Source organism: Chiloscyllium plagiosum, chromosome 19, assembly GCF_004010195.1.
Source record: "Chiloscyllium plagiosum isolate BGI_BamShark_2017 chromosome 19, ASM401019v2, whole genome shotgun sequence".
In the NCBI taxonomy this organism is placed as follows: Eukaryota; Metazoa; Chordata; class Chondrichthyes; order Orectolobiformes; family Hemiscylliidae; genus Chiloscyllium; species Chiloscyllium plagiosum.
The window spans coordinates 44033817-44045839 of NC_057728.1; the positions used below are offsets into that span (position 1 = coordinate 44033817).

At 40.6% G+C, this 12023-nt stretch overlaps 1 protein-coding gene across 1 annotated transcript in view; it reads left to right on the top strand.

Moving 5' to 3' along the window:
* The first annotated feature begins 10476 nt into the window (after nt 1-10476).
* Nucleotides 10477-12023, top strand: part of tmtc2a (transmembrane O-mannosyltransferase targeting cadherins 2a) — a 181997-nt gene continuing 180450 nt past the window's right edge. Inside the window, exon 1 of the mRNA XM_043709687.1 lies at nt 10477-10905. Coding sequence (XP_043565622.1) covers nt 10823-10905 — 83 coding nt within the window. The 5' untranslated portion in view covers nt 10477-10822. The remainder of the gene's footprint in view (nt 10906-12023) is intronic.

A 12023-nucleotide genomic window follows, 5' to 3' on the forward strand; every position in this document is an offset into this window, starting at 1 on the left:
GGCAGCAGTTGTGGAGCGAGAAACATGTTAAGGTTTTGAGTCCAGTGTAACTCTTCAGTACTGAAGAATAATATCAGTCATTCAATTGTGAATATAGTATTTTCCTTTTGGATGTAGGTTTACTCGCTGAGCTGAAAGGTTCATTTCCAGACGTTTTGTTACCTTACTAGGTAACATCTTCAGTGGACCTCACGCGAAGCAAAAATTCCTGCTTTCTATTTATATGTTTGGGTTTCTTTGGGTTGGTGATGTAATTTCCTGTGATGATGTTATTTCTGTGGTGAAGTCACTTCCTGTTACTTTTCTTAGGGGGTGGTAGATGGGGTTTAACTTGATGTGTTTGTTGATAGAGTTCCAGTTGGAATGCCATGCTTCTAGGAATTCTTGTGTGTGTCTTTGTTTGGCTTGTCCTCGGATGGATGTATTGTCCCAGTCGAAGTGGTGTCCTTCCTCATCTGTATGTCAGGATACTAGTGAGAGAGGGTCATGTCTTTTTGTGACTAGTTGGTATTCACGTATCCTGGTGGCTAGTTTTCTGCCTGTTTGTCTAATGTAGTGTTTGTTACAGTTCTTGTACGGTATTTTGTAAATGACATTAGTTTTGCTCATTGTCTGTATAGGGTCTTTCAAGTTAATTAGCTGACGTTTTAGTGTGTTGGTGGGTTTGTGGACTCCCATGATACCAAGAGGTCTGAGTAGTCTGGCAGTCATTTCCGAGATGTCTTTGGTGTAGGGGAGATTGGCTAGGGCTTCTGGACGTGTTTTGTCTGCTTGTTTGGGTTTGTTGCTGAGAAATCGGCGGACTGTGTTCATTCCAAAAAATGAAACCAGATGGATCCAACACATCACGCTTCTACAGGGTACCCAAAATTCACAAACCAGGATCCCCCCTCAGACCCACAGTCTCGCTACCTGAAACATTGACTTACAGATTGACCAAGGAGCTACACAAAAGACTAAAACACTTAGTAGAAGACTCACGCCACTCTATCCACTCCACCCAAGAATTCCTGAAGACCATCAAAGGCACTAAGATAGAAGAGGATGAAATAATGGTCTCCTTTGATGTAACAGCCCTGTTTACTTCAATCAACATTAACCTGGCCAAGGAAACACTGATTACACTATTAGAAGACCCAAAGACACATACACTAAACACCATTAACTTCATCAACAAGGAGAATATCATCAAGCTCGTGGACCTATGGCTTACCACCCACTTCACCTTCAACAACAAAACTTATAGACAAACCAATGGTCTCAGAAATGACTGCCAGACTACTCAGACGCCTTGGCATCATGGTAGCCCACAAACCCACCAACATACTAAAACATCAGCTAATGAACTTGAAAGACCCTATACAGACAATGAGCAAAACTAATGTCATTTACAAAATACCGTGCAAGGACTGTAACAAACACTACATTGGACAAACAGGCAGAAAACGAGCCACCAGGATACATGAACACCAACTAGCCACAAAAAGACATATAGATGAGGAAGGACACTCTCTACATACAGTTGAGGAAGGACCCTGCTTCAGTGGGTTTCCAGATCATCCCAATATGTAACCGCCACCAATCCTGCTGCAATCTCCAACTCCTCATCAAAATATATATGTATTGAGAGTTATTAGAAGATTAAAAAAAGTCATCCCTCAGTGCATACACACACATGTGCAGACGAAATACAAAGATGGTGGAAGATAAACTAAAAGTTAATGTTCATAAGTCCTGGATAGAAGTAGGGCCTTATTTTCTGCAGGTAGCAACCAAGCTGGCTGTAGTCAAATGATTGTCTTTCAAACTACAAAATCCAAAGTAAGATATCAAAGCGATCCCATTAAGTAGTTGTGTTCACCCATACTTGGGCTGAAAGCTTTTGTTCCTTGACAAGACCTGCCGTTGCACTGAAGGTCTCAGTGGAGACTTCTTTACTGCGTGTTTGACAATACTGAGTTATAGTCAGAAAAATGTTCTCATCGTTCTTTCTGTAATCCTTAATATTACATTATTCCCAGACTCCAAGTGAGGTTCCCAATTTGTTATGGTTCCAAACAGGATGTCCTTCTTTATTCACTCACCTCTCAGCTGGTCACAGCAAGGTTAATTTAAGAGTTATTCCTCCCACATTCCTCCCCTTGTGGATATACTTCCAGACCCAAAGGAACTTATGTTTTTAAAGGCACCAAATTAAATAGGCTTGCTTGAATTAAAAAAGTGTGAGCGTATTAATTACTTAATACATAAGAATTAGTAATAAAACACATACATACGTTCAAGCCCAGGTGTCCCTGGAGAGGGAGAACGTGGTGTCTACCAACACCCTCGAACTGTTCAGGGAGAGGTGGGAACCACAGGGAGTGGAGTGTCTTATTTCATACTCCAACTCTATTTTGATTTAACCCCTGCCCTCCCCTTCACAGTTGATAACACAGCATTGCCCTTTGATGAGAAGGGCATTGCTTGTCATTGGCCACCTGAGTGTTTCCTTTCTTCCTGGTGGTGGAAACTGAATAAAGATTTGTACACCTGTTGTCTTTCACTGTGTCTCACACTTGCACACACACAACGTGGGTGCTGGGGAAAATATAAGCACTACCACAGTAAAAAAAAAATGAAATACACGCATTAGCAAAAAAGTTTAAAATGGTAAGTGTCTGAATTATTCATGAAAAGCGAATAGTTGAACATTTCAGTCATTGCAGTGGTGGTTACTGATAGCATTTATGTTGGTAGTCGATCAGTCAATTTGAAGATTCTTAGTATTTCAGGTTGGTTGAGATTCTATCATTCTAATTCCTTTTGACCATAAATGAGTTCCAGCATTCAGGGTGAGAGAGAGTCCTTTTGTTGTCTGGTTTCGTTTTTTCTGGCATGCTAGTTAGCTGACTATCAGAACTCAGAGAGGAATGTCTCTTTACCTGTAACACATAGTTAATGAGGGGATACTTCTTTGTGATTTTCACAGATGCTCATGCTTGAATCTAGGCTAGCGTACATGGGTACCTTAGCCCACTGACATATGTGAGAATGCCAGTACAGCTAGCACAATCCAGTAGAGTTCAAACTGGCTTTTTAATCCATGTCCTTCCATCAAAGGAATGAACTCAAAATATGTCAGCAGTTTGAGACAGACACCATAGGATGGCTTTGTATTGAGCAGGGGCTTGTGAGCCCATTGTTATATTTGTTGTCAGAGGTGATCACAGTCCAGTTTATGTTGCCATTCTGATTCTTCCCATAACTAAGTGGTTTCCCATTTTCTGAGGAAACTGCATTTACACAATAAAGTTTCCTGAGAATTATTCAGCTGCTATAAGCACAATGTGGCACACTGGACACCCAGACTGAGTTCATCAATATCTTAACTCCTTGTGTTCTAAACTAAATCTTGAATTTTCTTGGGATTGCTCTCAGATGTAATGCTTCCTTCTCCTCATTAGAAGAGACAGAGGTTAGTTGTACCTTATTCTTCTTCGTGAACACACTTATTTCTTAGATTCCCTATATGATTGATTTCCTCTTTTTTGTTTTTATATATCATAGATGCATGATATTCACTTTTTGCACCGGAATTACATCTTCCTTTACACCGAGCTGAACCTTGATGTCTTGAAAATCCAGCTTGAAACTTTTCCAAGTACAAATTGTATGATTTGTTTACCTTGTTCTAACAACCTTTAGCAACATTAGATTTCAATAGGATTCTATGGCGCTCTTTGCACTAGTCTTTATTAAGTAGTGTGATATTGATTCTTTTCTAAATTTTATTTTGCTTTGTTTTTTGAGCATTTGTTTGTAATTGTGCTTTGTGATGAAATTAGAAATTCTGAAACAAACAAGTTTTATTTCAAAACAGCAGAATCAGGTGTATATTTCAATGGTATTGTCAACTTGGGAAATAAATGTTATCAAGGCATATAAGAGAATTGCATACAGCATAATTTGTGAGTGATCTACCTATGCTAACCTGATAGCCAGTCTGTCTTTCTCAGTTCAGAACTTTTATTGCATTTGACATAAATTTATTACCTCCAAAAGAAAATGGATCTGAACAGAACATCAGCTTGTAACAGTGAGACATTCATTAAATAAACAAATGTTTGATAAAGAACGGAGCACTTGTAAAGAGATTTAAAGTGCGTATTTACAGCCTGTTTATTACACTGCACTATGACTGTGGAATCTCTACCAGGCGTTAAACTGCCATGCTGCCAGTAAAATATACAAAAAAGCACTTGGGATGAGAAAGTATTACTTTTAAATGGTGGCACACTGCTACCAATACTCTTACGTTACTTTCTGTACTGATATATTATGCACTTTCATAGATTTTATGATACATATGAACATCTCAAGACCTTTGGCTAGACAATTCTTTCAGATAAACACTAACAACTTCTAAAGCAAGGGAACAGTTGTTCTTGTTAATTGTTCCATGGAAGACATTTCTAAAGCAAGAATATTCATTTTCCTTCCTTCAAATAACATTTTATTTGTTATTTTGCCACTGTTTTACTGAGGCAAATCCTTTAGCAACACATGAATTTCTATTTTAAAATACCCATATTTGATAGTGGATTTCAGTCTGGGTTCAAATGATAGGGGACAGCCATGAAACATTAACTCTTTCTTTCTCCATGGATGATAGCAGACATGCTGAGGTTTCAGAGAATTTTTTTTGTCTTTACTTCAGAATTCCATTTTCTACTGTTATAGCTCACATTTTCCTTATTGAGTCCTTAAAATATGTTCCCAGTTCTTTGCTATTGTAATCATGACAACTTTTTTTTACTGCTAGTCATCTACAATTTCCAAAACTATGTAATGGAGTATTTAAGTTATAGCACTATCTTAATTGTGCATTAATTTGGCTAACACTCTATACTGTAAACTATCTATGATACATACAAAGGGAATGAAGAAGTGAGGATTGCAGATGCTGGAGATTAGAGTGGAGAGTGTGGTGCCCTTCATCTTATGCCCGAAATGTCGATTCTCCTGCTCCTCAGATGCTGCCTGGCCGGCTGTACTTTTCCAGCGCCACACTCTTGACACAGACAAAGGGAAGACAGCCATTAAATATGTTGTCTGCAGCCTACTCATTGTGGTGTACAAGAAGGACTTAGCATACCTTACTTTCCAATTTTGATCTTCTGGCAATGTGCTTGATATCTGCTTTTTACCCTTTCTGTGCAATAGCCAACATTGGACCTTGTGCAGAAGATCAAGAATTAACTAATTTCCTTAAACTCTTAGTACAAATGATCATCTTAGTACAAATATTTTGCATTATCATATTGTTTTATGTATATCTTAAGTTTACCAATAGAAGTCCAGTAATCAATGTATTAATACACATCTGTATGGGATTTTCTCTGGGTAGTGTCCTAGGCATAACTGTCTTTAACTGTTTCAATCAATGACCTCCACTGCATCATATGTCAGAAGCAAGATGTTTTCTGATGATTGTTCAGTCTTCAGTTCCATTTTCAACTCTTCAGATAATAAAGCAGTTTGGGCCGCATGCAGCAAGACCCTGGACAACATTCAGCCTTGGGCGAATAAATGGCAATTATCATTACAGTACTAGGTCATGACCATCTCTAAGAAGTGAGAATCTAAGCATCTTCTCTTGACATTCAATGTCATGACCATTAACAAATCCTTTGCCATGAACATCCTAAGGCAGCTACTGATCATAAAATAACTGAACTAGCTTCACAAACGCCTAAGTTACAAGACTAAATCAGAGGTTGAGTAATTTGAAGTTACTCACCTTCATCTACAAGGGTGTGATGGAAGATTTCCCATTTGGCTGGATGAGTACAACGCTAACAGCATTCAAACAGCTTGACACGACCCAAGCCAAAGCATTCTGTTTGAATGCCATGTGAGCCATCATCTTCAACTGTCACTCTTTCCGTCCTCAACAAATCCCAACCTATAATCACGATCACCGAGAAAATAAAGTCAACACTTACCCCTGCAATCTAAACACCATTCCGTCAACAGTCTTGTTGTGTCAAAATCCTGAACCTCCTACCTGACAGTACTGTGGATGTTCCTGCAATACAAAGATTGCAGAGATTCAAGATGACGCTTACCATCATCTTGTCAAGGACAATTAGAGTTGGGCAATAAATGCGGTTGAAGTCCACACCCCATGAATAATTAAAACAAACGCAACGGATCTGAATCTCAATCAACTTACCCCAGGAAGGTTGGACTAGAAAGCGTTTATTTTTTGACGCAAACTGGTTCATAATGCACTCAAGCTACTCTAGTATACCTCCTGGTGGACGGTTACGGTATTCTTCTGTGGGAAGACTTTGGGAAATGTTATGCCTGCACTTCAGGCATTGATATAAAATTACTTTGAAAGAGAAGTAGCAACAGAAAAAAGTGGAAGAATAAAGACACAATGTTTAATCAGAAACATACATTATAATCTTCTATTTATGTGTATGTCTAAGAAAGTCATGTATCTATAACCATGTCTAAATTTAAAACAATCATTTTTAATTGGCATTGATAATTGGAAATTGCCACATATTATTTCAGGTAGGATTTTCAACCAAAACAAATATATCTGAACAAAAAAAATCTCAATTTCCTTTGTTATTTCATCTTGTCGGTACTTCTCCATGCTTGTCAATATTAAGATCACGCACCAATGACCTTTCCCACAACCTATCCTCGGTTTGTTTAAGCTGCTAACTGCAATGGATACAAAATGTGATTTGATGTTTTAAGCCTCCATTGCATTTGTCTCACTGCCCCCAATATTCTCAGTTAGAAATGGTTACAGCCTTGTCTCCAAAGGTACGTGTATCACAAGTCAGATTCAGTTCCTGATATGTCCCGAATTAGTTCAGACAACATCAGGACTGCTCCTTAATTGGACTCGTCTTTTGGTGTGTGGGTCAGAAAAAGATGAACCGTGATAGTGTTCTGTCAAATAGCGATACAGTGGCTCCTACTGGAAGGTCCAGATGTGCGGCTGTTGTTTGATGATATGATGGAATCCAGCTGTGATGCCTTCCATAGTCTGAAAGCTGTTGACAATCAATGTCTGGTATGCATAAAAATTGGGGGTTCTTGTGGCACAGTGGTGTGGTCCCGATCTCTCGGTTAAAAGGTCCACATTCAAGTCACACCTGGCCCAGAGGTGAGTTAGAACATGCCTAAATAAGTTAATTGAAAATATTTATATGACCAGTGGCCATTTGGATAATTTACCAAAGTTTAGAAAGTATATTGTATGTTGTTAATATCAGTTGGGAAGAATTATATGATAATGGATTCTGTTCTGGAATTACTGCAACAGAAATTGAATAACAACTGAACGGATAAACAACATTTATGAATGGATTAAAGCAAAACTTTGAAAAAGTAGTATATGAAAATTAAACTTTGTTAGTTTCATTTTATCAAAAAAAAAGACTAAAACTGGGTGTCTAATCCTTTAGCTCGGGCTCTAATACTGAATTAAAATCATAATGAAATCGAATCATTTACTAAGTGAAATAAGTGGATTTGTTGGAGGTTTCTGGTTCTGAATACCAATGTTCTGAAAAAAGGATACGGTACAGCGCTTTGGAAAACAAATGGAGGAAAACCGCCGCTAGAGGGCAAAGCCGATTCAAGTCTTAGTGTGGAGCAAACTAACGCGGAAAGGCAAAAAAAACTGAATAAACCGAGGGAAGCAAGCTCAAAGCTGTAACTTCTGGTGTTCTTTCTTCCTTCAGGCCAGTTATTGTTCGATTGAAGTTCAGCCACAAGCCAGCGCTTCACAATGTGCTCCACTGAGTGAAGGCGCGCAACAGTTCGAGGAGAATGACTAGAAATATCCCTAAACCACACCAAGATAGGATGTTCAAGAAAAAGCAAACACACATTCTGAAAGATTGTCTGTTTCCTTTGTTATTTCCTGTTTTTGATGCTTTCCTGATGTTAACACACACGCAGATCCTCGGTTAGCATGCATTCCTAATGTTTCTCACAGTTCACCCGTCAGTTAAGAAAGGGACCAGGAAGGGGAAATGTTTGCGTAGTTTAAAAAAAACCCTTTGAAGTTTTAATTCCGGAGTTAGAAATGGTCAGCAGGCGAGAACCATTAGACTTTTAAGTAATCCCAACGGAGAACATAAGAAAGATGTATCCCAACACCTCGTTGCTGGGTTGTATAGGGTAGAGCAGGTGTAACTTGTGTGTGTGACATGTAATCCTTAGGCACCACCAGAATGATTTCTCATTATGACTTCGGAGTCAATCCACCGAAGCGTCTTAGTAAACTTTGACGGGGAGAAATACGTCGAATATTGCAAGTCTGAGACGTTTCCAAGTATTTTTCTCCATAGATGCTGTTACATATGCTAAGCAGCTCCAGCACATTACTCGCTTTCTTTGCAGACACTTTCTAAGGACACTGTATTAAGGGATTCCGTTACTGCAGTTGGCTGGACAGCTGGTTTGTGATGTGGATTAAGGCCAACACCGTGGGTTCAATTCCTAAATTGGATGAGCTCACCAGGAAGAATTCTCCCCTCATCTGCGGCGTGGTAGCCGTCAGGTTCAATCGCTATCAGTCGTCCCACTCACTCTCTAGTGGGAGAGCAGCCCAATGATCCGGTGGGGCAATAGTGACTTTACATTTCCTACTGTCGCAGTACTGATAGAAAAGAACAACTTTGCGAATGATAGGGATCGAAAATAAAATAAGAGAAGCTTCCAGCAAAGCTCAACACGTCTGCCTGCATCTGAAGTGAGAGAATTAAGAATTAACCTTCCAGTTGGTGACCGTTCACTAATTGATGAAAAATATTGCGTTTTATAATGGATGAGTTCTAATGTTTATGATTAAGACAGTGAGTTAGATTGTTAGAATTAAGTATATGACCAATAAGTGTGAATATACTTATATGAGCATTCGGAAAACAATATCTCGCTGAATCTACATGCACACCAATGGAGTGTTATGGTACAATGGGAGTGTCCTTCCCGGGGACTAAAGGTTCGAGTTGCACCTATCATGAAAGTGGAACATTACAAAAACGGCACCTTGGGGGAAAAAAAAATACGTGGGAGACTGGGTTAATGTTCGGATTTAGGATACACAATCCCAATTTGTTATTCCACTTTCGTTGTCTGTTACCATCTGTTACTGTTGGTGTCGACATTTCTGGCTCGTGCTTGCAAATTGGGCGATGCGTTCTCTTCGCAGAGTTATATGCATATTTATAAAGAAAATGTAAATAAAAAGACATAATTGGAATCGAAGTAATTCCAAGAAGTTTGACTGGCCTGGTTCCTGGGGTGAAGGGATTATCCTCTGAGGCTGGGCCTGTATCCATTGTTCAGAAGAATGAGAAGTGACTTTATTGATCCTGGCAGGATGTTTACGCCAATGGGGGACACTAGGACTTGGAGACACAGTTTAAAAATGAGTCTCTCTTTCAGATGGAAAGGAGGAGATTTTCTTCTCTGAGTGTTGATAGTGTGCGTGCGAAGTTCTCTTTCCCGGAAAGTGGTGAAGGCTGTACTATTGAATTTACTCGAGACAGAGGTTTTTGATAGACAAAGGAGTATGGGCTGTGGGGTAGGGTAGGCAGGAAAATGAGATTGAGATCACAACCAGATCAGTCATAATCTTATTGAATATTGGAGCTAGCTCAAAGGGCTAAATGGCCTGACCTGACTTCTACATCGATATATTCTTATATTCCTAACGGCCTCACAATTTCTTTATATTGATGAAAACTTCAGCCCACAGCTCTAGATCTGCAATTCTGACTAACTCCAAGAAGAGAGCAGCAGAGATTATCTGTGTCAAGTCCCACATTTTCTGTTTTAACTGTGACAAACCACCTATCCATTCGTTTTAACCTGATACTGCCTAAGTATGTTCAGGGTACGTTCATAAACTTCCTTTTGATGCTCATTTTAATAATATCGGGCTCAGTTATTCAGTTAATAATCAGGTTTTATCTTGTTCAGTGCACACGACAGACGGAAGTCTGCAAAGGGACACCCTCGAAGAAACAGATCGCAGATGCTGACGTGGGCTGAACTGCGGCTGACAGTTGGGGCCATTCATCAACTGCAAATAATTGATGGTCCAGGGAAGCGTGTCCTTGCAAAAGCAGAATGAGCGGAGAATCTCTAACTCTCTTCGACAGCATCGCATCAAGAGTTAACGCTGGGGCATGGCCTGAATCTCACGTTGTCGCATCTTACTTAGAGAAGAGACCCTTTGGCAGGTTAAAGCGCTGCAATTTCATATGGAGAGGAGGGGATTTTTCCCCCCTCGGAGCTAATGCACACGGTGCAGGTGCAGTGTTGCTGAGTGACAGTAGCACAGAGAGTCCGGACGGAGCAGAAGCTGCAGCGGAGCTGCCTGTCTGAAACTGAAATGAAACTGACAGGGGCGGGAGGAGGGGCAGGAGGGGGCGGGGCTATACGCATGCGCCCTATTACCTGCGGGGGTCCCCACACGCGGCTCCGCTCTTACAAGCAGCAACACACACACACACACTCATTCACTGTTTGCAGCCTTTATATATTTATATCCACACACACACACATGAAAAAGCGGATTGCTAAATGTAGCGGACCGATTGCACAGCGAGTCTACGTCCCGGGGCCACCAGCAGCACCTTGCGGTCTGCTGTGAGGTTACAGACTTAAAAAGGGGGGGCCAAAGGAAGAGGAAAAGCAAAACAACAGCTATATATATATATATATATATAAACAGCCCGAGGATGCGGATCCATGCCAGCGAGGTGAACAGAGGAATCGATGCGATACTGAAGTAGACATGATTTCTGAATGTGTGTGCAGCGCGGTTGCTATTGCCCTATATCTGAACACACTGCGTGCTGACTTCTGTTACGATGACAGGTAGGTATTGTTCTCTCTTCATACTTTCTGACTGATCGCTTGAAAAACTGCCGCCAGCCTGGGCTGGGACAGTTCCCGCTATCCTGGTCTGAATCGGTATGTGAAGGGATTCCTCTCCCAGGGAAGGGGAATGAGACCGAGGTTGAGGAGAAAACTCTCGGTTGAGTCCCGAGAGTCTGCAGATGCCGTTCCAGTGAAGCTGTGAAATCTGGGCAGGGGGCGGCTGGGGTGGGGGGAGGTGGGGAGAGCGATAAGATAAAGATGGCCCATCCCTGTCCCCCGGTTAGGAGTCAAACTGCACTGGCTCCGAGTACAGAATCCTCCTTTACATTTTTGCATTCACTATGATGACGGAAATCCGCACACTTGCCGAAATTGTTTGACAAATTTAAAAGAGAAATAATTTCCATTTAAATGCATTTATTTTTTTAAAGTGATGTGACCTGGTAAGCAAGGCGTCAGTTGTGTTGTCTAAGAAACTGTGAAGCCTTGTTTAAACCTAACAGTTTTGCTGGTGTTCCATTGGGGGAAACCGCAGTATTGTTGGAAATTGATTAAAAGCGTCCCCACTATTGTGAATCTTGAGTTGAATTCAGTTTCCGGTGACTTAATCTGATTACCATTTAGTGGCTGCCTAATTGGAATATATGTGAAACAATCACGCGTGGGTAAACTTCAGTGTCTAGGGTTTTCACGCTCTATTGAAATTAAACCGACCTAGACCTGACGGTACATTGGCTTGATCGGCTCTCATCAGGCTACTCTGTGAGGTTGGTGCTGCAATGTTTCCTTAAACGGGGGAAAAGAACCGATATTTAGTCAAGTGGGGACATTTTCCCCTGCTTCAGTTTTTAGAGGATTCGTCTGAGAAAGAGAGAGAGAGAGAGAATACTTGGGTATGGAACTGACAAAAGTGAAACCATTGCCAACAGCGAGCGATGCAGGCAGCTCCGGGCAGCTCCAGGCAGCAGCGTGTTGGCGTTGTTTACAGTGAGCTGCTCAGAGATAGGCTCAACCATTCTTTTTTTCTTTACAAAGAAAATGATGGTCAGGGAGTTTACACTAAAATTCTGTGGACTTTGATAGGCTCATTTTATCACGTCGAGTAATAGAATAAA